The sequence below is a fragment of the Neovison vison genome, chromosome 12 (assembly GCF_020171115.1).
Source record: "Neovison vison isolate M4711 chromosome 12, ASM_NN_V1, whole genome shotgun sequence".
NCBI lineage: Eukaryota > Metazoa > Chordata > Mammalia > Carnivora > Mustelidae > Neogale > Neogale vison.
Window position 1 is genome coordinate 5,600,377 of NC_058102.1, and position 26,792 is coordinate 5,627,168.

At 53.0% G+C, this 26,792-nt stretch overlaps 1 protein-coding gene across 3 annotated transcripts in view; it reads left to right on the plus strand.

Annotated features, from left to right (window-relative positions):
* The first annotated feature begins 915 nt into the window (after positions 1-915).
* Positions 916-26,792, plus strand: part of SCUBE1 (signal peptide, CUB domain and EGF like domain containing 1) — a 134,533-nt gene continuing 108,656 nt past the window's right edge. For all 3 annotated transcript variants that reach the window (XM_044228546.1, XM_044228547.1, XM_044228548.1), the window contains exons 1-3: positions 916-1,003; positions 4,657-4,788; positions 22,240-22,368. In XM_044228546.1, the coding sequence (XP_044084481.1) occupies positions 916-1,003; positions 4,657-4,788; positions 22,240-22,368 (349 nt within the window). The remainder of the gene's footprint in view (positions 1,004-4,656; positions 4,789-22,239; positions 22,369-26,792) is intronic.

Here is a 26,792-nt window from a genome sequence, read left to right on the forward strand (position 1 = left end):
CCCCCCCGCCCTGAATACTCAGAGCATCCAACTTGGCGGGCTAGGGGGGTCAGCCAGCAGATGGGGTGCACCGTGGGCCGGGACCGCCTGCAAAGTGACATTGTCCGTCGTCAGGGAACTTTCTGGACAGCCATAGCGGATCCTGCGGCTGTTCTATGACAAGCACACTTACGAGCCATTGTCCTTTGGGGAGTGGTAAAAAGTTTGTTTTGAAAGTCGATTTTTAATCGAACCTCAGACTTTTTTTCCCTTCTTTCCCTTCTGGCTCATTCTGGCTGCAGGGCCCCCGCTGGGCACACAGTAGGCTCTCAATAAACACCACCCCGCTGGGTGAGCGCACAATTCTGCTTTCAGCATTCCCATTTCTTCCACTACAAATGGATGTCTCCGGGCTTTTCTCTACCTCTGAGGGCCGCTGGGCAGGCCCCCTCCCCTCCCTAGAGTGTGCGTGCTGGGGAGGTGGGAATGCTGCCCCCGGAGGGGTTGGTCACCCTCGACGACTTCGACACGGCGGAGTGGGGGCAGGGGCCGGGGAAGGGAGCAGCCTCCGAGCGAACCCGAGCCCGGCGGAGACTGTGCACCCCGCGGCCACCGGAGTGGGTCCCGGCCCCCACCCCACAACCTGCCGCCAGCTCCGAGGGGAGGGGGCGCCCCCGACGCCCGCGCCCGCCCCACCCCCCGCGGCCCGGCGGCCGGCGCCCATTGGCCGGCCGCGCGCAGAGCCCCGCCCCCGGCAGCCGCGGGCCAATGAGCGCACGGCTGTCAGCTCGTCAGCCGCGCCGGCTCGGTGGCTGGGAGCCCGAGCGGTGGCCGAGGAGCCAGCAGCCAGGAGCGCTCGCCGAGCGGCCGGTCGCAGGGGTCCCCGCGCCCCGCACGCCCGCACGCCCGGCCGGCACGGCCAGGCTCGCAGCGAGCATGGGCGCCGCGGCCGTGCGCTGGCACTTGTGCGTGCTGCTCGCCCTGGGCGCGCGCGGGCGGCTGGCGGGGGGCAGCGGGCTCCCAGGTAAGCCCCGAACGGCCGGGCGGCGGGCGCGGGGCGGCGGCGGGGTCCCGGGTGGGCCCCCGCCCCGCGCCGTCGAGGGGGCTGCAGCCCGCGCGGCCCCGCGCCCCGCCCCGCCTCTTCGCAAAGTAACTTCTGGGGCCGACGCCGGGCGCCCCCTCCCCGAAGCCCGGCGGCCCGGGGTGGGGGGGGTCTCCGGGAACCCGGAGGGGCCGCAGCAGGGGCGGGACGGGCTGGGGCCCCCGGGAGAGGGAGTGCGAGGGCGGGAGGAAGAAAGAAAGCGCGACGACCGGCGGAGGGGAGCCCCGGCGCTCGGAGCGCAGGCGAGAGGGAGTGGGGACCCCGGAGCCCGACAGGCGCTCCCCCAGGGTAGAGGGGCTTGCGGGCGGAAGGAGGCCCAGAGGGGAGACGGAGAGGAGGGGAGCCGGGGGAAAGGACTGACCTAGAGAGAAAGGGGATGGGGGGAGGCGGTGGATCGAGGGACTGACGAACGGAAAAAGAGGCACGGAGGGAACACACAAAAGGACGCAGAAAGAATCCCAGAGAAAGACAGACCCGGAGAGTGGGGAGGAGAACAGAAGAACCGGAGGGGAAGGAGGAAACCCAAGGGAGAGAGAAGGAGGCAAATGGGCAGCTGGAAGGAAAAACACAGATAAAGGGAGATGTGAGGCACGGACTAAGGGATGGGAAGGGAGAGAGAGGAGCAGAGAAAGAGACGAGAAGACTGGGGGTGGGGGATAGGGAGGGAGCAAGACAGACGGATGGGAAAGACAGAAGTGGACATGGCTGGAGAGGGACGGGCAGACAGTCAGACAGGACTGGAGGGGCAGAGGGACTGACACAGAGCAAAGAGATGGGTGGGAACCAGAGGGAGGGGAGCCGAAGCTTGGGACTGAGGGGAGGAGGTCCAGGAGAGGGAGGCAAGAGGCACTGAAGGAAGAAACAGGATCATCCCGGATCCCCAGCATTTAGGGCATGGTTTGGGCAGGGCAGAAGAGGCTAGCAGCGCAGGGGAAAGGGGCAGGATTTCTCGGGAGCTCCCTAGCACCCGCTGTCTCCCCTCCCACTCTCCTGGTTGTCTGGCAGGGGTGCTCCCACAAAGCGGAAAGCAGTGTCTCCTCCCACAGCTTGCTTCGGAGGAGTTTCCTCCCTCTCTCCTGGAGGGGTGGGGGGCGGTATCCTGCCTGCTTCTGCTGTCCTTGGCTTTCTCGGGACACCCCTCCCCCCAGCTACCATGCTGGGCTCCCCGAAGTCTGTGTTTGGTGGCATAGAAATCTATTCCTGGGAGTTGCTCCCTGAGGATGCCAGGCATTTAAACTCTTCCCGCAGCTGGAGCCCTTGGAGGCCGGGCCCTGCGGCCCTCAGCCCCACCATGTGGGTGTCTCTCTCAGACTTTAGGATCCTTCGCCCTTGTTTGGCTATTTTCACGTGTGCCTCTCTACCTCTCTGTCCCTCCTCAGTGTGTGTCCCACTCCCTGAAAGCCTGGTGCTGTGACACAAACCAGTCAAAGCAAGCAGCGGGAGGCCAAGGAAGGGCTGGGCTGCCCTCTGGAGGGAGTCCCCAGCCCTGGGCAGGGAGCAAGGTCAGACCAGGGGAACAAATGGCCTTGGCTCCTCTCCCTCTCCCCAGCCCCCACCTAAAGACATGTTTAGAAGATGTGTGGGGAGGTGTTCTCCCCCCCCCACCCCACACCAGTCCCATGGCTAAGGTTCATCCCTTTCCCTTCCCACGAGGTTACCTGCGTCGGTCAAAGATTAGGGATATGGGGCAAAAGGGGCTCCAGAACTCTAGGCAGTTTCCCTTCCCTCATTTCTGGGCACTGACCCTTGGGATGTGCATCTGTGGCCCGTTTTCCCTGCTGGTCCTATCTTAGAAGTGGCCCTAGGCCTCCCCAGTGGAAGGATGCAGACTGGCCCTCCCTGGCCTCTGGCTTCCTGCTCTGGAGGCCGGGCTCAGCTTGCATGGGGGTGGCCTGTGTTGTCACTTCCCCAGAAGGGGATGCTCTGCTGGTCTGACATTCCCACTGGTCCCTGACCATTTGGTGGCTGGCTCTGGCCCGTTCCTGGCTCCTGTTCCACGTTCCTTGGGGCAGCTGTAGAGGACGGGCTGCTGACCTGATCAGATACGACCACCCTGAAAAGTGGCACCACCTGCTGTGTGTGCGTGTGTGCATGTGTTTGTGTGTGTGCGTGCATGTGTGTGTGCGTGCGTGTGCGTGCCTGTCTCGGGGACTTTTGCTCTTAGGCTCCTTGTTGATGCCTCTCTTCTTTGCGGGAGGCTGCAGCCCTTAGACACTTAGAGAGGAGCTTTGTTCTTTTAGAGAGAGACCCTCCCCACAGATTTAGAACCCCGATGCCAGCCAGGGGAGTAATTCAGATCGGACAGTCTTGAGAACCAGACAGTTTAGGAGAAGGCTGGGGTCAGGGAGGGAGGAGGTCTCTCCAGCACTTCCCCAGCCTTGCCCTTGGGTGACTGCCTTTGGAGTAGCTGCTGAGGTTTCCCTGTGCTGCCCTTCTGGGCCCTTCTATCTGTCATCCATCTGTATTTCACTCGTGGCTAGCTGGAAGTAACACGGCCCATAGAAAGCTCTGGATCTGAGCTCTAGTCTCTGCCCCTCATGAGCTACTGACCAACAACAGACCTCTCTGGGCCTCAGTTTTCTCATCTGTAACCCAGATTATAACTAAAGTTCTTCTGGCTGTGCTATCCCGTGTCCCGAGAGTCCTTTTCCCTGTTTGAGCTCTGTGCTATGTGAGTGTATGTGGGAGAGAGCGAGAGAGAGATGGGCAGAGTGAGAGAGAGAGAGAGACAGAAACACAAGATCTACCTTGCTCTACTTCGGCCAACAGCTATTCCGGACCGAAGGTGTAAGTGTGTGAGTTAGGATGGCAGGTGGGGAGTGCCAGGAGCCCTCGAAACCTAGACTGAACTTGAGTTTGGAATTTGGGATCTGAGAGCCAGGTCGTAGGTGTCTAAGGTGAAGAGGAGAGAGGATGGGGAGGTCTGAACCACGGGTGAGCTGGGTCAGCCCTGCTGAGGGTGTGGCTCTGTGGTTGGCCGCTGCAGTCTGAGGCCTGGAAACTGGGTGAAGAATCCTCGATTTCCACAGCCTTGGGACTGAGCGGGGTGAGGTCACCCACCCTGGGCCTCCTGGCTTGGCCGCTGCTCTGGGCTCCATTCTAGCCTTGGTTTCCCACCCCCGCCCTGCCCCCACTGTAACCCAAAGGGGATAGATTTAAATTCCTCCAAGGCCCTTCTGGCTCTGAATTCTAGAATAAGGAGAGTGGAGGAGGGATGGTGCTTGTGGGGAGAGCGAGACACAGAGAGGCTTTCCTGGCGGTGCTCCTAAGCCTCGGTTTTGTCATCTCTCCCGCGGGAGTAATGGATCGACTTGATAGGACCGTCGTGAAAATTAAATGGGAGGCCACGTTCAGGGGGCATTGGGTCTGCCACAGAGTAGCTGCCCCCAAAATGCTACCAGTCACCACTCGTCACGCCGGGTTGTCGTGTGATGGCTATCACTGTTAATTACCCCAGTGATCAATGGAAGGTAGAGGGCGGAAGGAGCTCCCCGCCCCCCAGCCACCACAGTCTGCCCCTCCGACCCCCTCCGACCGGACCACATCTCACCAGTTGTTTCACCCACCCACCCCAGGGCCAGTTGACGTGGACGAGTGCTCGGAGGGCACAGATGACTGCCACATCGATGCCATCTGCCAGAACACACCCAAGTCCTACAAATGTCTCTGCAAGCCGGGCTACAAAGGGGAAGGCAGGCAGTGTGAAGGTGAGCCCAGCCTGGCCCTCCTGGCCGACCCCAGGGCCGATGCCCACCCCGTGGCGTGCCAGCAGCACAGGCCTCCCTTGGCCGTGGGAGGGAGCCGGGGGCTTCTTGGGAAGCTAAGCTGCTTCCCTGGAGGGGGGAACCTGGAGTCACAGGGTACTTGACTCACCTGGGAATTGAAACTTTTGTTTTATTTTAAATGAGATGAAGTGTTGGCTGGCACGTTCATCCTTCTTGTCTCCGGCTACATGTGGGGTAAAGGCCTGGGGTAACCCTCCCCCAGGTCCCTAACTTCGAAACCATCCACCCCACCCCATGTGGCTGTAGCTTCCCCAAAGGACCTGCTTAGTAGCCAGCCACAGCTTTCGTGGGCTGGCTCAGGTACAAGAGCTTGGGCAAAGACATACATCTGTGCCATGTCTGTCTGTCTGTCTGCCAGCCTTTCTTCCCTGCACCTGGGATTTGGGTTTGACTATCTGGTGCTGGAAACTCCCTCCCTGGCAAGCTGAAAGTCAGAGAGAGAGGAGCAGCCTTGGCTGTCCTTGAAAGCAGGACTCCCCAGGCGGGATGGAACTCACGGGAGCATGTGTCAGGGAGGGGCTGTGTGGCCATTCTGTGTTGTTCTGGAGAACCCCATCATCAGGGAGCTGGAAGCCGCTCTCTGTGTGTCCCGCATGCATACCTGGCTGAGAATCGTTGCTCCGAATCTTCCCTGTCTGTCCCCATTTTGCAGATGAGGAAAGCTGAGGCCCCAAGAGAAACAAGCTCCCAGGTCCCACAGGGCATGGCGAGTACTGAACCCCAGGACCCTGGACTCCCCCTCCACGGCTCCCTAGCTTCTTGTTTGCTTCTCCCCATGCCCTGCCAGCTTACTTTCGCAAAGCACGAAATTCTATTAAGAAAACAACCCATGAGAGTATGATGGGGGCCCGTTCCTTCTCTTTAAAGCTTTGCAGGCGCTGGAGCTTGTGGGAGATGCAGATATGCCTTCTTGGAACGCTGACATGATTCATCCATCTCACTTGCTGGTGTCTCTTAGGGCTGAGTGCTGGGCAGTTGGCAATGGTCTGGGTCGTGCCTGGTTTGGCCACATCTCTGGCCTTGATTGGGGCCCAGAAGCCTGAGTGGGGAGCTGGCGCATACCCACAGACCTCTGGAAGAAGGCGTTGCTGGAGCCAGATAGACCAGGTCATGAGCAAAGAGCCTGGTGGCACGGGCTGGCCCTCCTGCTGGCAGGGCCTGGAGGTTCCAAGTGGCACATGTGAGGCTCTAACGTGACCGTTTTCTGACTCTCTGCTCCCTGCTCCAGGCCCAGTGCTCTGGCAAGGGAGGGCCAAGGGCAGCCCTCTATCTCTGCTTGTTTAAGCCACTGACCCAGCCTGTTCCTACTCCAGCCCAGCTCCTTAGGGTCCCTTCTGCTGTCCCCAGGCCTGGAGGCCCACACTTTGTCTTCTGCCTGTTTCCCTGACGTCCTCCGGAGTCCAGCTTAGCTCTCCACCCTGCCGGAGCCCAGGCTGGGGGTTAGACTCGCTGGCTCAGGGTAAGAATGAGAAAGGAGGAGGCTTGTGAATGTGCCTCTGGAAATGCCAGGGGCCTCCATGTCTCGCTAGTCTGGCTCTGGCTTCTGCCCCTCACTTCCTGAAACCCCAAATGACCCTTGTGTCCTGGCCACACACCCACACACCAGGCCACTCCATGTTTCTGAGCCTCAGCACAGGTCTGCCCCTTGCCAGGAGCTCCTTTTCTACCCTTTGTGTCCTGGCCAATTCCTAATCAGGCTTTAGGTTTGCCTCTTCTGGGAAGCCTTCCTTGATACCTCTGCTTCTACACAGTTACACACACACACACACACACACACACAGCCACATTGAGTGCTTTTCTCCATTATAGCACTTCTTTTTTTTTTTTTTAAAGATTTATTTCTTTTTGGGGGGAAGTAGAGGGAGTGAGAATGTCAAGCAGACTCCATCCTGAGCACAGAGCCAGATGGGGGTGAGGGGGGAAGCGATCTCATGACCCCGAGATTATGACCTGATCTGAAACCAAGAGTCAGACCCTTAACTGACTGCGCCACCCCGTGCCCCCCCTCAGAGCACTTCCACCTTTGGATATAATTATGTGTCTTGTTCTCCCGCTGAACGGTGAACCCACTTGAGGGCTGGCGGTGGGCTCAGCGTTGAGGCCCACCACACAGCAGCCGTCCAACTTGGGTTCACAGTGAGCACCCAAACTGCCTTTCAGGCTTGTCCCCATCTTCCCCGCTCTGGGGGGCAGAGCCTGGCATAGCATGGGTGTGCAGAAAATGTTTAGTCTGAGTTGGCTCTCTTTTGCCCAGACTGGAGTTCCCTGGAGGTGAGGAGCCACATAGATAGAAACTGCCCACAGAGGGGCTGTGCGGGCAGCAGGGAAGGGGGTATGCTGGGGCCGTGGGAGGACCTGCTCTGGTCACAATGTCCTCTCCACCCTGTCTAATGGCAGAGGAAAGCAAGAACGGGCCCAGCCTCTGGGCGGGAATCTGGGTTGCAGCCCACCTTCGACGTGAAAGTCTAGGTGATCGTTTGCCCTCCCAAGCCTCGGTTTCTCCTTTGGTTGTATGGCCCCCAAATACCCCTCACCGTAAGCCTTCCTGAAGATGGAATGAAATGCCAGGTGGTGAACCCCAAGGCTGCCCATCACGGTGCCCGGCTCGCGATAGGCACTCAGGGTAGAGTATGCACTCAGTACACAGTTGACAGTGCCATTGTTGTCACTGTCACCCTCTCTGTCTTGTGTTCTCACCACCTCTCACTGTGGCTGCTGGCTGGCAGAGGTGGTGTGAACAGACTCATTTCATGATGACTTCAATGGTGAAGACCTTTGAAAATGGTTCCATGCAGCCCACCTCGGGCGATAAGGACAGTGCGACCCAGCCCTTCTCCTCGAGCAGCTCTGGATCTGGGTCAGGCCACATGAGCTAAAATTACACATCCCTAGAAATTCTTAATCAACAGGGTCCTACGGGTGGTTAAGTCATTACCTGTGGAGTCGCCCTGTTAACAGTATGGAGACTGGGGTGCCCAGGGGTGGGGGGGGTGCCTCAGTCGTTAAGCATCTGCCTACAGGTCAGGTCATGACCCCAGGGTCCTGGGATCGAGCCCCACATTGGGCTCTCTGCTGAGCAGGGAGCCTGCTTCTCCCTCTGCCCCACTCACTACTCGTGTTCTCTCTCTTTTTCTCTCTCTCTCTGAAATAAAGTATAAAATAAAATCTTTTAAAAAAGAAAAGTACGGAGCCTAGTGGTCAAGAACCGAGAGGACTCCATTTGGCCACTCACTCCCTATACCTTCTATAAGGGTTTCTGGGGACCTGAGTGGACACTGTTCCACTGGCACTGAGGTTTTTCTCACCCCTAAGGACAGGCATCAGTCAGAATTAATGGAGCCCACTGGAGTGTTCCCTCATGGGCCATAATATCCTCTACCAGCTCCCCCAGGAGGACCACACAGAGATTTCTGGAGGCTTTGAAGTCTGGAGGGGCTGGCAGATCATGTGCAGTGGTAGCCTGAAGGAGCTTGGAGGTCATCCAGATGTTCATTCACCTCCTTGGTTTACAGATGGGAAAATGGAGGCCTGAGGAGGCAGGGATCTTGTCGGGGTTGGGACCAGAGCCCAGGTCTGGTAGGCCCAGTTCTCATACTGCTGTCTGTGGCTCTCTGCTCTGGGAAGTGGGATAGATGGTCAGTAGGCCATTGGGCACAGTGATCAAAGCATGGACTCTGGACCCAGATGTCTTGGGTTCACATCCTGCCCATGTAGACCGCACAGGTTACTCGACTCCATTTGTCTATATAGTAGAGGTAACAATAATATCTGCTTCACAGAGATAGTGTGAGAATTAGGTGGGGTAACTTGCATAAAGCATTTGAACATAGCCTGGTACTTAGGACACATTGTGGGAGCTTTACCTGCTGTTCCTGTGATGATGGTGGTCATGGTGGTGGTGACAGTGGTGATGGTGATGATGGTGATGGTGGTGGTGATGATGGCAGTGATGATGGTGTTGGTTGTGATGATAGTGATGATGTTGATGGTGATGGCGGTGATGATGTGATGGCGGTGATGATGGTGGTGCTGGTGGTGATGATGATGATGGAGGTGGTGATGATGGTGATGGTGGTGATGATGGCAATGATGGTGATATTGATCGTTGTCATCATGTTGATGTTGATGCCTCATCATAATGTTGGTCATAATGTTGTTCAATATATGAAAAGGGGTAAAACTTTGTCTTTTTCCAACAGTTGCTGGGATCTAAAATGGCTGGGAAATGGGAATGGGGTGTTCTGGCTCATGGACTATTCATATAAACCGTACACATATGTCCATATCCCCATAGAGAGGTACAGACGCGTTGGCCATTCACAAATGACCATTCACAAAAAAGGCATGATAAAAATTCCAAGTGACAGAAGGCCTTCCTTTGCTCCATGAAACCTACTGCTGGGCTGGCAAACAGGCTGCCCCATCCTGCCAGAGAGCAGACACCAGTAATCGATCGCAGCTCCCTCCAGGCAGCAATTTCCACCTTAAAGAAAACCCATTTCCCTCCCCAGGCCCTTTCATCCCAGGTGCTGAGCCGGTGTGGGGCTGTGCAGAGGCCGGGGTTGGAGTCTTGGGGGAGTGAGCATCCCATCCTGCAAATCTGATAGACTTTGCCATTCACTGTGATAAGCACAGAGGACAGATTCTCCACAAAGTGTGCTCAGAGAACATGGCTTCCACAAGCTCACTAGTTCTTCACAGGAAATGGATCCAGGTTATGGGAACCCCATATGGCCCCAGTGAGGGGCCAACTGAACCTCTCATACCCTTAACTGCTTCACCCCGAAGCTGCTGCTGGTTATGAAAACCCCTTTAGCAAAGCCAGCAGCTTAGGCAGCCTGTCCCCCTCCCCAAGTCCAAGGACAGTTTCTCATCATTGTTTCAAGGCCATCTTGCCATGTGGCCAGTGTGCGTGTGACAATGACCAGGCTTCCACACAGGGGGCTTGCCGTCGCCAGGCTGAGGTGCCTCAGAGGGTTCCAAAAGGCTCCAGGCAAGGCTTGGGAAAAATCCGTGTTTTCTTGATGATATGTGTCTTGAAAGATCCTGAAGTGGCTCCAGAAACGCTCATGGACGTGCGTAGTTAGAAGGGACTGGAAGGGGCGTCCAGGGGAGCCTTCATGCTCTACAGATGACCAGCACTCTCTGTCACCCTCCCCGTCCCACACACCCCTAGCTTGTGTCCATGCGTCTCTGCATTTATGTTTCCCTGTGTCTCCTCCCGCAATGTGGGCTCTTCAAGGACAGTGTCTGTGACATGTTCTGCTCCATCCCCTGGAAGCTAGTGCTGGGCCTGGCCCAGAATTTGGAAAGCATCTGTTGAGTGAAAGGGTGGAGGGTGAGTTTCAGCAGTTACTTCTTCCAGGAAGCCTTCCATGCTGCCCACGTTAGCTGTGAGCATCCCTCCTTCAGAGCACCTGTGACACTGGGTTGCAATGACCCACATGACTTCATTTAGGGCTGGGTCCAGAGCAAGCATCAGTGGGTAGTGAGTGATCATTATAAATCCCAGGGACACCAGGAAAAGTCTCGCAGAGCCTCCAGCTTCTGGGGGGTTTTATAGGTGAGGAAGCTGAGGCCTGACAAGGGAAGGGGTTAGTGTGAGAACATCTGGTGTAGGCCAGTGGCAGAGTGAGGTTGGGGTACTTGGACCGAGGGAGGTCAGTCTCTGGCCAGGTCACCCCGCTGAGAAGTTGCAGGGCCTAGACCCAACCCTAGGTACTCATTGGGTCCTGGCCATGGCACAGGCCCCCAGCAGCCTGTCTGAACAAAGTGGGAAGAGTTCCTTAGCTCTGGAGTCAGAAGAGACTGCAGAGACCATTTCCTTTATTCATATCGCCCCTTGCTGCCACCAGCTCATCTGAGGCAGGCTCTGTGAATGCGAGTTGCAGGAAGTACACTGCCCATCCATGTAGCTGAGAGAGGACATCCCTCAGGCTGAGCCCAGCCAGCACTCAGCTAAGGCCTTTGAGCTGCTGTCATTCTCAGCCTTTCCCTCCCTAACCATACCATAGCATCATTCATTTTTTGATTCCTCAAACTTGCCAGTTCCTTCCTACCACAGGACATTTGCACATTCTATTTCCCTGCCTCTTTTCAGTAAGCTAAGCCTATGCATCCCCCAGCTCTCCATACCCTTATGCTGGCCTCCTGGTCTGAATTAGTCAGGCCTGTTTTTGCTTCTTTGGCTGAGGGGGCAGGCCAGGGGCGAGAAGGGGGCATTTCATCCCTTTTAAATGCTTCAACTCATTTAACCTTAATTGCTTTGTTTTCATAGACATTTGCTAAGGAAAAGGACCAAATTATAGCTTGAATTGGGTCTTACTAATCTTAATTAAAAGCTCTCGTTTATAATCAGGACCAGGCCCCAAACGAGGAGCAAACCGCCCTCAAATGGCTTGTTTAAATAACTAAGACCCTCTTGATAATCACTGTTTAGTCTGAACCAGCAGTGCACATCACCCCTTCTATGTGTACTTAATTTTTTAGACTTATTTATTCAAGTCGTTTATTCCACTTGCAAGTTCCAACTCGGGCCTTTTCCAGAATGCTATAATTAAAACTCTTGGGGGAAATAACCTTTTGTTTTGGCCACAGAATATCAAATGTATTATTATTTTCCCCTTTTTTTATGCAAAGGGGAAAAAATGACAACCTGTGGGCATCAGGGATCACAAATTAGCATGTATGTAATGAATGTAAATAGCCACTTCCTGAATTTTATATCCCCACCGCCTCCTTGTCAGTCACTGAAGTCAGGTAGATTACAGGGCATGGTATTAGGCATTTTAACAAAACTCCTAATAACAAACCTGGTGATCTGTTTAGTTTAAGATCAGAAACTTAAAAAAAAAAAACAAAACCCACAGAAAACTTGAAACCAATTGGCCTTTTTAGGGAATAACCTCTACGACCTTATTAAGTCACTTTCCTCATTATTATTGCACACTTTATTGAAACTCCAGATAAAAATCTGCTTTTTGGGAGGCCAGGAAAGGCAGTAGGAGGTGGGCTGCAGGGGTGGGGGAGAGGAGGGGAAATTCTTCTTCAAGTCTTAAAACGTGCAATTATACATGCTAATGTGTGAGCCCCACTGAAGATGAAAGCCTCTAGTCCAGCAGACCAGCAGGCAGGAAGAAGTCAAATGTGACTTAAAATTCCAAGTTGCTGTCAGCTAGCAATTAGATGGCGTTGCTTCCAAGGGGGCCCAGTTCTGCTGCAGAGATTGGGCCTAGAATTTTTCTTTTCAGAAGGAAAAATGAAAATGAAAATGTCATGCCACTGGTGTTTAAGCATTGGAGGCAGGTTCGCCTCCCGAGCCTCAGTGTACCCATCTGTAAAATGCATCCACTGGGCTAGATTCAGCTTAGCATTGAGAATGTTCACTGAGCACCTACTCTGTGCCGGACTCGGTGCTGAGGCCAAGACGTGTTTTTGTGACCTCACTGGTCCGTGGGAGAGTCTGGACTAGGAAAGACGGGAACATAAGCCAGTGTGGGAGGCGCAGCCGTGAGAACGCAGACCAGACGGGGAGCACAAAGAAGAGAGAGCACGGATCTCTGCCTTGGGAGGGAAGAAACTGGAGAGGCTCCCCGGAGAGGCGTTGGTCAGGAAAGCAGACATTCCTTCCAGCTCTGATGGTCCGGGAAGCCATCTGCAGATGAATGCAGAGGGCTTTTTTGGTCTCGGCTGACTCAGTAAGTCCAGTAAGTGACTGAACCTTCCAGAGGCCTGGTTCCTGATCCAGCTGGTCAGAACAATGGCACCTGCCTGGTAGGGGTGCATTTGAGCAGAGATGGGAGGAGGAGGGAGCGTGTGTGGAAGGCAGAGGAGGGGCCTGCGTGTGGTGTTTTCCTTTTCCTCTAAATCCCCATTTCTCCTAGGGTTAGAGGGTCTCTCCCCTGCCCCCACCCCTGCAGGCCCAGCCTCTGCCCCGGGCGGCAGGCCCCTCTCTGCCCCTTCCTCTGGGCTCTCTCTCCTCCTCTTGGCTGCTTCTTATTACAGTGGCTGTATTTGTTTTTCCATCTGAGGAATGCTAACCAGAAAAAACCATTATTTCTAAGAAAATAAACTACGGGCCTGTCGGCCTTTGGGATGCTACTGAAAGGGATGGCAGCCTTCCCCCAAGGCCTTGAGACAAAGAGGGCCAGAGGGCTTGTGTGTGCGGGCAAGGTCACGGGGCCTCGGAGGGGCTCCGAGGGGGTCCTCCAGATGGGCCAGGGCTGCAGTCCTGGGAGGAGAGAGTTTAAGAGCGCAGCCAGCCAGCCAGCTTGGACTCTGGCCTGGCTAATAACAGCTCTGGTATCGATCACTCCCCACTCCCTTCCAGGGCTCCGGGATGTACTCCTTTCTCCGGGAACCACCCTCCTCCTGTCTGGACTTCCTGCCCCTTGTGCCGGGGGGAGTAGAGCTAGGCGTAGGTATATGGAGAATTGGGTGCAAGCTTGGTGTGACCTGGCGGGGGGGTTGGGTGTCTGTGGGCCTCTTGGGCCCTAGCAGTCTGACTGCAGAGTTCAGGACCAGAGCTAGATCTCAGGTCCCTTTGGCCCCCCACGACCCCACCCCCGGTGGGCACCTCCTTCTTCAGCATCCTCCTTGCCCTGATGGTGCCTAATGCTGGCTTAGTCTCTGGGGGTGGCAGATGGACTCAGGCTGGACTGTTAGTCTCCGGTCCCTTCCCACTGGCAGCCCCATAGACAGGCCCTGGGCCTGGCTGGTGTGTTGACAGAGGAAGCTCTCCTCAGGTGAACTTGTCTGCATCCGGGTCATGGTCCCCCATCAGGCTGGCAGCTCCTTGGGGCCAGGGTCTGACCTGGCGTGGGGGGGCCAGCCTGGAGAAGATGTTGGTACAGGAGGGAAGAAGGCAGGGAGGCGGCTTGATCCTCAGCAAGGACTACGGGTCCTCATTTCCTGGGTCGTGGAGACGGGGAAATTCTCCAGAGGACTGTGTCAAGGCTAGGAGGTCAGAGTCTGGAACCAGCCTGCCTGAGCTCCCATATTGGCTTCGCCTCTTACTAGCTGGGTGATCGCTGAGCTCTTTGAGGGTCAGTTTCTTTTTCTGTGATAAGGGAACTTCAGCCTTCTTGCTTGGGCTATGGTGAGGGGTAAGGCACTTGCAACTGAGTTGGTGTCTGGCGGGGAGTTGCCACTGCTTTGCTGTATGTTGGAGAGAAACTGGCCACTGCTTTGCTGTGTGTTGGAGAGAAACTGCACGGGGCATTTGGAGAGAGAAAGAAGGAAAGACGACTGCGCCAAGCCAGCTCAGGTTGGCCGGAGGCCTGAGCCCACAGGGCGGCCCCGGAGAGTCGAGCCTTGGGTTCAAGTTGCTGTCTGCCCCTGACTTGCTGATAAGCTTAGAGCCTCAGTGCTCCTCACTGGGCTCGGTTTCCCCTTATAAAATCTGATGGGGGGGGGGCGCCTGGGTGGCTCAGTGAGTTAAAGCCTCTGCCTTTGGCTCAGGTCATGATCCCAGGGTCCTGGGATCGAGCCCCATGTCAGGCTCTCTGCCTGGTGGGGAGCCTGCTTCTTCCTCTCTCTCTGTCTGCCTCCCTCTCTCTCTGCCTGCCTCCCTGCCTACTTGTGATCTGTCTGTCAAATAAATAAATCTTTTAAAAAAATAAAATAAAATAAAATCTGGTGGGGGCATTGGAGAAGCTCTTGGGGGTTACCTGCTTACCCATTCTGAGTGGCAGCTCAGGCTTTCCAGCAGCTACATGTGTCTGAGTGTCCTCCTGTTGTGTTCACAGGTGATTGGGCCTGGGCAGCAGCCCCTTGGAGCTTGCGGTTTGGGGGGCTTGGGGGGCTTCGTGGTTTGGGCTTTTGCTAAGCGGACGGGAGAATGGTCATGCCTATAATTTGCAGAGGGGAGGGGTGAGGGCCTCAACTCTGAGTCGGCAGCCTGGGACACCTTCTCACTTCCATCTAGAACATTCTGACAGATCAGCTTTCCTTTGACCAGATTGCTTTGAGGTCCTTGAGGCTTGATGTCAGAGTCTGGGAACAGCCCCCCCAGTGAAAGTTTCCGGGCCTTTTTGAGGGAGAAAGGGAATAATCAACTGGTTGGTTTCGTGGGAAAATTCCACCTGAGGCTTGAGAGCTGCACACCCACCATGAGACCACACCAGGCAGCTGCATCTGAGGTCAGTTCAGAATAGGCATCCTGTGTTGTCCCTGCAGCCAGGCACAGTGCCAGGGACCCAGCCAGTGCAACAGATAGCATTGATGACATTAAGTTTTTAAAATTGTAAACATCTGGGGTGCCTGGGTGGCTCCATCGATGAAGCGGCCGACTCTTGATTTTTGGCTTAGTTCATGATCTCGGGGTCATGAGATTGAGCCCCATGTCAGGCTCCGCGCTGGGTGTGGAGCCTGCCTAAGATTCTTTCTCTCTCCCTCTCCCACCCCCTGCTTGTGCACACTCATGCTCTCTCTTTTTCTCTAAAAAAAAAAAAAAAAATATATATATATATATATATGTACATTTATGTACATATATAGTAACAACCTTATTGAGATATAATTCACATACCATGCAATTCACTCACTGAAAGTGTACAGTTCAGTGACTTCTAGTACATTTACAGAGCTGTGTCCCCATCACCACAGTCAATTTTAGAAACTTTTTATTATCCCAAAAAGAAACCTGCACCCCTTCGCCATCGCTCCCCAGCTCCCCAGCCCAAGAAAACCACTCATCTATTTTCTGTCTCGACAGATTTACTTTTTCTGGAGACTTCCTATAAAATGGAATCTTACAATATGTGGTCCTTTGTGACTAAGACAGCATTAACTTGGAAGTCTGGTGTCCTGACCCCCTTTCTGGTTCCACCTGTCTTAGCTGTGTGATCGCGGGCAGGGGAGGTAACCTGCCGGGTCTTGGTCTCCCTTGCCATGAAATAAAGATGCTGGTATGCACTTCTCAGGGTGGTCATGGGCGAGGGGCCAGCATACTGTCTACATGCGGGGGGAGGGGGGTCGGTCGACGGAGGCTCATTCACTTGTCCAGTGCGGTGTACACTCTGATTGAGCACATTCTGTCCTTCTAAAGCTCACACTGAACAGAGCACAGTTCTTGCCCCCGTGGAACTCACGGCCCCAAAAGACAGGGACACGGCAAGCAAGAGTAATGGTGGGGTCCGTTTATGGGGCTCTGGGGTCCAGAGGACGAAGAGGAGTCACATCTGCCGGGGGATCGGCACAGGTAGCAGGTAGGAGACAATGCTGGGGCCCAGCCTGCAGATGGTCAGAGGTGTCTGTGAAGAGGAAGGAGCCCTAGGCGAGGGCACGGCGTGAGAAGAGGTGTGGGGCCCCTGCGGGAGGTCGGCAAGCCGCTCGGACCCCATGGGCGTTGGGGATCACGAGGTAGGCAGTGGGGAGAGCCTTCCCACCCTCGGGCTGAGCCACGGTCATTGTGCGCAGTGAGGAATGAAAAAGTATATAGATGTGTGTTGGTTTTGCATGACCTTTGACCTTTCCCATAATGAACTGCTGGGCCCACTTCTGGCATTGTCTCCGCAGAAGGGAAACCTGCCCGGGGTCCACAGAGAGCCGCGTCTCATTACTCAATCATTACAAACCCAGAGCTTAACCCTGTGCCACCGGAGACAGGAGGCTTAATCCTTCCTGCTAGGCGGCCCGAGAAACTACCTTCCCCCGAGCGTAATTAGCCAACAAACCGGATTAAGATTTATTCACCAATAAGGACTCAACTTCCTAAGCCATACATCTCTCCCAGAATGGTTGCCTGATCTGAGGAGTGCACGGTTTTTCCTAAAGCCCCCAGACAAAGAAGAGAAGCTAGCGCCCAGCCAGGGAAGGGGCCTTTTCGAGAGCACTTGGTCTCCACTGTCTTCAAGGAATGTCAAGAAAAATGCCAATTTCAAGGGGACATGGGAAGAGGTTTTTCAGTAATGATCTCTGAAAGCGGAGAGCAGGGAGCTTTAAAAAAAAAATCCTCATTTTGAGAACTTTTGCAGTCGGTCCTGATTTTTAGGAAAAGGCTCTGAAATAGTATGAAGATGAAACGAGAAGGAGCTCTGACACATTGCAATGCAATCTTTTAGAGCCCAGGCACCACAGAGTAAATATATATTTTATGGCGCAACGAGAATCAATTTTGAATTAAATGAAAAAAAGGGCTAAACTCATTCCATTCGCGTTCCAAACCGCTACTGTTGGCACACAACCACAGCTGTGCGATCGCGTGTGCATGCTGCCCTTAATACAGGAAAAATGACACCGTGTGCTTTTAAAAATCCCATAATGAGCCACTCCTGTGCTGCTTTTCTCTGCTCTGTGAGATGTTGGAAGCTGTTTTCTGTTGAGTTGAAAACGTAACAAAAAAAAAAAACAACCAGTTGAAAACATAACCAAAAAAAAAAAAAAAAAATTCAACCTTGAGAAGGATCCCCGATGGCTAGGGTGAGCTGCTGGACTTGTCATCCCCAGCCCTCAGGTCCCTGTCACCGTCCCTTAACCTCAGGGCAGGTATACACCTTGGGAACAAAAAACAATGAGGCACATGATGTCTCCTTCCCACTTTCCTCCTTAATAACTTTTGGACCTGATGCCCTTTTAGAAAGTGTTCATCTCATGCGTGCTGAGGATATGGCTCCAACAGGTATAGAATCTGCCTTCGAACACCGCCACTGGTTCGGGCCAGGAGACTAGGTGCTCAGCCATGCGTGCCTCAGGCTTTGTATCAGCAAAATGGGACTAACTAACACCAGGCTCTTACACAGCTCCCTCCCTCTGATCTCTGCCATGGTCAGTCATCACGTGGCCATCTTCCTTCTGCGCCTTTCACCATGGTGTTCTCCTCTCTCTCCCGACATCCTCTCTGTGTGTATCCAAATTTCCCTCTTCTTATAAGGACACCAAGCATTAGATTAGGGCCCACCCTACTGCATAACCTCACCATAACTGCGAAGATCCCATTTCCAAATCAGGTCACGTTCACAATACTGGGGGTTAGTACATCTCTGGGAATGACACAATTCAGCCCACAATAGTCCTTCAAGAATAAACATCCAGAGAGCTTGGCTCTGTCCTCCTCCATTCCTTCACCCTCTCCCTACCCCATTTGCCTGTTCCTCATTCTCTGGCTTTAACAGTCCTTAAAACGTGGTCCAAGCCTGCTGGGCATCTTGGGGGCCTGTGGGCCCTCCCCCAAGCCTGGTGGCTCATGAACATGTTTTTTAACAGAATAAATCCACTCGCTTTGGCAGAGACTTTTTTTGGTTGATTTATTTGTGTGTTTATTTCTTATTTAAAGGAGGAGGCTCAGATGATTAAAAAAAAAAAATTCAACACACAGGCACAGAAATCAGGGGAGGGGGGTTAGTTGTGAGCAGATGCTGCAGACCCGTCTAGGAAGCCTGTGGTAGCACATCAGGTCTGGGGGTTGGAGAGGAACTGATGGTTCTAAGAGATGCTTGGATCTGGGGGAAATCCTTTGGAGATAAGTTAAGGAAAGAGGTCTGAGCAGTGAACATTCCTTCACTTCACTCTAAGTTAAGGGAAGAGGTCTGAGCAGTGAACATTCCTTCACTCTACTGCTATTGTGGCCCATACTATAGGGTATCACGGGAAGGAAAAGGCTAGAGTTGTTTTACTGATTATTCAGCAATATCTTTATAATGCCTTTTGGGTATGGTGACCAAATAGGTTGTTATTCTGAGAGTGAAAAGTGTGCTGTCAATAATGACACCCGGACAACAGCTTAAAGTGGAAATGTGCCATGCAGATCGGGGCATATGATTATCCTAACCAGGGGAAGAGACATTTTTCTTAGACCTCACCACCATTCAAACCAGTTTAAGTACATTTTATGGATGTGGCGACTCTGCCTTTCCTCTTTGCTTTGGTTTCCTGGCAGCTTAGAGCCATATTTGTGGCCAACTTTTTGAAATTACCAAGTGTATTTGTATACTTTCACCAGTTTTCTCTTATTCTTCAACCCTCATTTCTTTTTCTTCTTCCCACCATCTTTATTTTTAAATCTAATTGTGTGTATTTTGTAAGATGTTTAGATGGATCATGCTTGAAGGAGTCGATGGGTGGATGAGTCCATATGTAAATGGATGGATTCGTGAATGGATGGATAGACAGATGGCGAGTGGGTGGGGTGTGTGTGTGTGTGTGTGTGTGTGTGTGTGTAGATGGGGGGACATTTGGATCAATGAATAGATAGATGGGTGTTTAGACGTTTGGATGGATGGATGAGTGAATGGATGGATGTTTAGATGTTTAGATGAGTGAAAAGATGAGTGTGTCTGGCCATATATGTAGATGGGTGGATGCATATTTGATACATGGGTAGATATCTGGCTGGATAAATGGACTAGTGAATAATGGGTGATTGGATAAATGGAAGGATAGTCAGCTGATTGGATATTTAGATGAATAGATTTTAGCATGAACAAAGGGAAGGATGAATGGATAAATGGGCACTTGGAGCATTAGATAATACTTCCTCAACACACAGTATAGATGTACCAAGGGTGTAATAATGTGTATATAGTAATTTGCCAATGACTGGCATGTCATGGGTGTTCTAACTTATTAGAAAGGACACAGGTTTTTGAGACGAAAGGCCTCTGTTCTGACCCTTGCCCTACCATTTACTATATGACCTTGAGCAATTACCTCTCCTCTCTGCACTTTAGTTTGCTCACCCATAAAATGAAGTGAAGATACCCACTCCAGAGGGTTGCTATGAAAATTAAGTGACCTGGTGTGTGTTTTCAGTAAATATCTGCATAATTCTTTCACAGCTACAACTTGAGGGCAAGAGAGAATTCTTTTACCCAAGCATGGAGTAAAAGTGCTTCCCCTTAGTCTCACTGATCCAACCTAAGTCATGTGCCCTCCCTGGGACGAAGAGCTGCTGCTACATATACCGTTTGTGTTAAACAACCAGGCTGCAAACCCAGAGTCGGGACCAGGCCATTTTCTCCTGAGCCACCTGTTTACATGAAGAAATGAGGGAGGGAATGGTCTGGGGCTGCCAGTTGAGATTGGATGAGAGATGATGGCCGTGATGAGCAGGTGGTGGAATGGGTGCCCAGTGGACAGACTGAACCCATGTTAACGCTGTAGAAAAACCATGCTTTGGTAGCTGATTCCATGTCTGTGGAGAGGTGGAAGGACAACAATATTCACAGGGACAAGGAACCCAAGTCAAGCCAAGGTTGATGAATTAAAGTCAGGCCATGTTTCCTTTGGAGTGTCTGGGAGATTCGGTGGTGGGAGGCAGGAAGCAGTCAGATTGGTTTATCTGGGGCTGTGGCAAAAAGGTCAGGGCTGCAGAGAATGAGAAGTAATCAATAGCTCAGTCTTCTTACGCCTGTGTGCCCTTTCAAACATAAAATCTTATATCCCCCTTCGATGTTATTTAAAATGTCTGGGGCTCCTGGGTGGCTCAGTCGTTAAGTGTCTGCCTTTGGCTCAGATCATGATCCCAGCATCCTGGGATCCAGCCGACCTCGGGCTCAGCCTTGGGCTCCCTGCTCCTCGGGAAGCCTGCTTCTCCCTCTCCGACTCCACCTGTTTGTGTTCCCTCTCTCGCTGTCTCCCTTTGTCAAATAAACAAAATCTTTAAAAAAATAATAAAATAATAAAAAATAAAATGTCTCAATGTATTAAATCTGATTAAAAACCATTCAAAGGACTTGCAGAGCTGAGCCAGCTTCCCAGCTGATGCTGATGGCCGCTGCAGTTGGGCTGGGCGGAAGCTTCTGTCTCTTTCCTTCGGAGATTCAGGCTACTTTGTTTTCCCCTCGTCATGGCTGGAAGGGTGGGCACAAGAAGCGGACTGCACAGCCCAGGCTCTGTTTTCTGGCATTTTCGTGCTGCCCTTTTCACTGAAGTTATCCCCTCTACTGGCAGGCAGATAGCTGAACAGTGCTTGGTCACCTCTGGAGTTAGGGAGCTCACCACCTCCTGAGTGAGCAGTTTTCCAATGGACATTCCTACCTGCGACTCTAATTGGCCCCCCATGGCTTTCCTCCACTGCGTGTAGCTCTGCCCTCAGGACCAGCATGGAGGGAGCTTGCAGCTGGGTGTCTCCCTGTGCCAGCTCCTAGGGCCTTTAAGGGAGCAGCCAGGCTTGCCTTCGGTGCCCTCTCTTCTTCCGGCCAGCACTCGTAGCTGCAACAGGGCTTCAAACCTCCCTCTTTGACCCTGGAGGGGAGGGACAGGTTGTTCCTGTGAGGCACTTCCGATTGTGCTCATTTCGACACTTCCGGTTCCGCCAACTCTGATACTTCCGGTTCCCTCAGGTGGGCACTTCCGCTTCCTCTTCACTGCCTCCGTGGGTTTTCTGTGGAGGTCAGGGCCGGTGTGTGCTGAGACAGCGCGCCCCGGGAGCGGTTGGGCCGGGGTTACCGAGGTCCACAGGCCAAGCTGGTGGTTCCCCTTGGGCCTCGGCGTCCCCGGCTCGCTGCTGTCAGAGATGTGGCGGCTTGGGCCTCCAGGAGCTCCCAAGCCAGACTGTCTTGCTCGAATCCCACTCGTACTGCTTCCCAGGTGTGTGACCGTTGGGCGGGGGTCTGGCCTCCCTGAGCCCGGCTTTCTTCAGTGCGCGTGTAAAGTTGGAGGGAGGACGACGGTGCCCACCTCCCTGAGCTCCTGCGGGGTGTGAGGAGAGAATGACAGACGGGATTACCCGGGACTTGGGTATAGAAGCCGCTCGTTGGGTGTCATGCGTTCCTATTACTCTCCGAGGTCTCCAGTTCTCTGGAGCTCCAGAACAGATAGCCCTTTAACCCCTGATGGGAAATCTTGAAAAAAGGCTTAAAACAGCAAAAAGAGTGACCTTTACAAAGGCTACTGGCCATTGTTCAGAGACAGAAGCCTTTGTTATAACAAGGATTCTGGAGCCCTAGAAATTCGGGCTTCAGGCGCGGCTGTGGAAGGAAACTGTTGGCGCAGAGTCTGTGCATTTCTCTCTCGTTCCAGAGGTTACATTTCTCGGTGGCGTGCAAGGTTGATTTTATTCAGTACTCCGCACTGGGCAAAGTCATGAGCTCTCCATCTCTGCGAGGCTTTCACATGAGCTGAAGAGAGCCGGTTCCAGGGTCCCCGCATGCTGTTGTCTAGAGGCTTTTGAGGGAGGCAGAGCTGGGGTGGATTCTTGCCGAATTCACTGTGGTGAGGGCATCCTGTGCTGCCCCCTGAGGAGGGGGCCGGCCTTAGTCCAGAGCTGGGCTCTTCGTCTTTGCCATCTTTGGGGCCCCAGCACCCAGCAAGGACTTCAGCAGAGACCTACTGAGTCATCCCCGAACTGTTCACACCCTGATGGCTTCAGTGATAGCGGGGAGAGGGGACCCCCAGACCCTTTCTCTGAATGCTCTCCCGGCCCTCGTTTTGCAGACATCGACGAGTGTGAGAATGACTACTACAACGGGGGCTGCGTGCACGAGTGCATCAACATCCCAGGGAACTACAGGTGCACCTGCTTTGACGGCTTCATGCTGGCCCATGATGGACACAACTGCCTGGGTGAGTGACACGGCCGTGCCCAGCTCGCTAAGCACGCCCTGCCTGTCCCTCAGCTCCAGCCTACAGTGCTGGGGCGGTGGGAAGCCTCGCCCTCCTCTGGTTCCTTGTGTTACTTTGCTGGGGCCTCCGGCACACAACGGCACAGATTGGTCGACTTCCACAACAGGAATTTATTTTCTTTCAGTTCTGGAGGCTAGAAGGCCGAGGGCCAGATGTTGGCAGGTGTGGTTTTTCTGAGGCCTCCCTCCTTGGCGCACAGATGGCCACCTTCTTGCTATGTGTTCATGTGGTACTCCAATCTGGGTGTACCTAGAGCTGGGTTATCGTGCGCTCTCTTTCTTTCTGCCTCTCTGTGTGTGTCCTCGTCTCCTTTTCTTATAAGGACACCAGTCTTATTGAAGTGGGGCCCCTCCTAAGAACCCATTTTTAACCCAGTTACCACTTGAAAGGCCCTGTGTCCAGGTAATTCACGTTCTGAGGTCCTGGGGTCAGGGCTTCAACATCTGGATTTGGGGAACACAATGACCCATCACAAGGATTCTCATCTAGCTCTAGATTCTCATGGCTCAAGTACATAGATTTAAGCCAGCTGTATGGAATTTAGAAGAGTAACGTAAGCTTTGCTGGATTGAATTGGGAACGTGTAGGAGAAGAAGGAGAGAAATTAGAAAGCAGCGTTGTTGTGCTGGTGTGTCTCCCCGCAGCCCTCCCTGCCCCCAGATGTGGTTTCCTGGGGGGGCAATCGGTGGCCCGCATCACATGCCCCCCAGATATCCTCCACCCCAGCCCCACCCTGGCCCCCGTTATCACCATTTTGCCAGTTGTCTCATGGTGTGAGAAGTGACTCGTGAGCTGGAGCTGCTGTAACGATGTGACAAACTCAGTGGCCCAAACCACAGACATTTATTCTCTCCCAGGCTGGAGGCAAGACGTCTGTAGTCAAGCCGCCCGCAGGGTTGGTTCCTTCGGAGGGCTTCCAGGGAGGATCTGCTCCGGGCCTCTCGCCTGGCTTCTGCTAGCTTCCGGCATTCTCTGCTTGTAGATCGTTGTCTCCCCGTGCTTTTACGTGGCCTTTGCTCTGTGCACATCTGTCTCTGTGTCCCAATTCCCCTCTTCTAGAAGGACACAGTCCTAGGCTTGTGACCCCTCTGCAAAGACCCTATCTCCAACAGAGGTTACAGGTTCACAGAGACTGGTTTTTAGGACTTCAGCATCTTAGGGGGGCATAATTCGTAACAGAGGTGGTTTGCCATATGCAGCCGGAGGACCATCTCATGGCAGAGAGCATGGGGTCTCGAAGCAGTTGTGCCTGTCCCCCAGGCCCTCCTCTGCTGCTGGCTGCTGAGTGACACAGGTCCCAACAGCTAGAGCCAAGGAGGTAAGACTGTGGACTGGGCAGGAGCATGGCTGTGGATACTTGATTCTTGTCTCAGAGTCTCAGTCCCTTGTTGGCAAAGGGAGAGGATGAAGAGCTGCTTCATCCTGGGCTCTTGTGAGCAGCGACTGAGACAGTGTCCTGCTGCCGAGAGGCGTGCCTGGCCCGGCATTCCCCTGCTAGTAGCCGTCACTCCGGTCACAACCTCTGAGCCTGCTTCCCTGCTGGAAAGGGGGATGACGATGCTGCCTACTTCACCAGGCTGTGCGCAAGGACAAAATGACAACGGCGAGGTGAAGTGACTGGCATTTACCGGGCACAAATCATCAACAAACAGGCATTACTGTTACTCTGAGTGACTCAGCCTCCCTTTTGTGGTTGGACATTTAAATTGTTTGTTTATGTTTTTGTTTTATTCCTACCCTCAGAATCCCAAGGTGTGATTCTTGGCAGAAATTTATTTTTTCTTAATTTACTAATTGTTTCCTCTACCCTTTCTTCCCAGAAATGGAATGGCTAGGTCAGAGGGTCATTGGGATGTTTTTATGGCTTTCAGTGCGGCACTTCGTGCAAGGGCTCAGCGGACCTCACCTGTGCCAACTGGCCTGTGGGTGCCTGGCAGGCCAAGTGCGGCATCCCGAGTCCTCTGGAACCCGTCCTCCCTGTGGCACATTAGCTGTAGATTTCCCTGCTGCTTTTGTTTAGTGGATGTTGGCTCTCAGACAGACTTGTTATGGGAAACAGATCTGTGAACATGTAATTATACCCAAAATAAGGGCTGAAATGGAGGTCTGGACAGCAGGCTGTGGGATCCCTGAGGGTTCTGTGAAGAGACGCCCCTGCACTGGGTGAGGTTGGGGCTGGAAATGGAGTGGCTCCCCAGGGGGCTTCAAAGAGGAGGTGGCACGGAACAGATTCTGCGAAGGTCGGGGAGCAGCTGGCTGGGACGAGGGCACGTCTGTGCAGAGAGCCACAGGGGGCTCCTGGGGGCTGGGCTCAGGGCGGGAGGCTGGAGTGCCAGGAGGCTACAGCAGTGGGCTGGGCATTTGGTTAGCTTGTAAAGATTGGGGCTGTGCTGTAGGACCTTTTTTGTGCCAGACATCAAGTGAAGTATGGTCCAAGCGTTATCTTGTTTAATCCTCCGAAAGCATGAGCCCTGGGTTTTACCAATTTTGCCACTGTTTCAGATGACAGCAGGAGTTCACTTCAGTAACTGATTAGTCTGGGAAGGCAGAGCTGATATCCCCGTGAGACAACAGGCAGTGGCACCCAGTGGTCCAGATGACAGGCCTTGGGAACTGCCCGTTCTGGGCTCAGGTCCTGGCTCTGCCAGCTACCAGCTGTGTGTCGCTTGGCCAGTCACTTCACCTCTGTGCCTCAGTTTCCTCACCTGTAAAATGGAATTCATAGTCCCTATCTCGTGAGGATTGAATGAGATCCTGGCTCTAGAACATCTAGAGAAGGCCTAGCATCAAGCACTCACAGTGTCATGGGCATTGAGCCTGCTCACCAGCTTTCAGTAAGAAATGCACTGGGCTAGGCCTGTGAAGGCCAGAGCCAGCCATCTGCACTCCCTGGACTGTGTCTGACCCATGGGACTCCCTTTCTCGTCCTAACACTCTTACCTGTGGAGGACCACCTGTTCCTAAATACTCTTGTTCTGGACGATGGCAGGTATATCCAGTACCTCCCGACTAACAGCAGAGTCTGGGTGGGTTGATTTTTATTTTTAGAACGGATTCTTTTACACTGATTAACTTAAAGAACTGGATAAGACTTCCCCGACCCCCACCTCCGAGCACAGATTGCAAATTCACACGGCTCTCATTCACACATATGGCAGCCAAGAAAAGGCTTTCTCTGTTGCTCCTCTGCTTTTAGCTGAGGGCAGAACCTTCCCGACAGACGTGTTTTTGTTTGGGCTTTTTCCTTCTCAAGACAAAACTAGCTCTAGAGAAGTCAGACCTTGGTTCCAACCATCTCCATCCCACGCTGACCACGTGACCTCCCAGAGCCTCACATCCCTCCTCCATAACAGGTGGTGAGAGATACAGTGCCTGATATGGCATCAGGATGGGTGTTGGCAGAAACATAGAATGATGGAAGAGGAAGCCAGGCTTGGAGTTGGAAGATTTAGGCTCAAGTTCTGGCACAACCACTCATGAGTCAGTGGTTTGGGACCACTTACTCAAACCCTCCAAGCAGGTGCCCCTAACTGTAATCCTGGTCTCAGAGGGGTGCCGTGACAGTTAAATAAAAAAGCAGGTCTGGAGAGCTGCATGTACAGATGTCACATTTTGCACAGGTGCTGGGTACTGTCATCATGTTGTCATGGAGGTTTCAAGCAGGCAGCCTGCCATCCTCCTGCAGCCTGCAGACACGTTTGTCCTCCGGTGTTTTTGTAATCATCACTGTCGCTGTCATCTCATTGAATGCTTTGTCAGCATTTAAAAATCAAGGGATGTCACAGAACAGATCACATTCTAGGCCACAAAAGCAGCCTCAACAAATTCTAATAAAGATCAAAGACATACACGCATCTTTTCTGACCACAATGCTATGAAACTAGAAGTCAACCCCAAAAGACCACAAATACATGGAGAGTAAATAAAATGCTACTATACAATGAATGGGTCACCCAGAAAATAAACAGAGAAATTAAAAAGTACATGGAAACATGTGAATGAAAACTCAATGGTTCAAAGTCTCTGGGATACAACCAAAGCAGTTCTAAGAGGGAAGTTTATAGCACTACCCGTCTCCCTCAAGAAGCAAGAAAAATCTCAAATAAATAACCCAACCTTATACTTAAAAGAGCCAGGGAAAGGACAGCAAACAAAACCCAAAACTAGCAGAAGGCAGGAAATAATAAAGACTAAAGCAGAAATAAATAAAATAAACAAACAAGCAAAACCTATAGAATGGATCAATGAAAGCAGGAGCTAGTTCTTTGAAAACATAATAAAGTTGATAAACCTATAGCCAGACTTATCAAAAAAAGGAGAAAGGACTCAAATAAATGAAATCATAAATGAGAGAAGAGAAATAA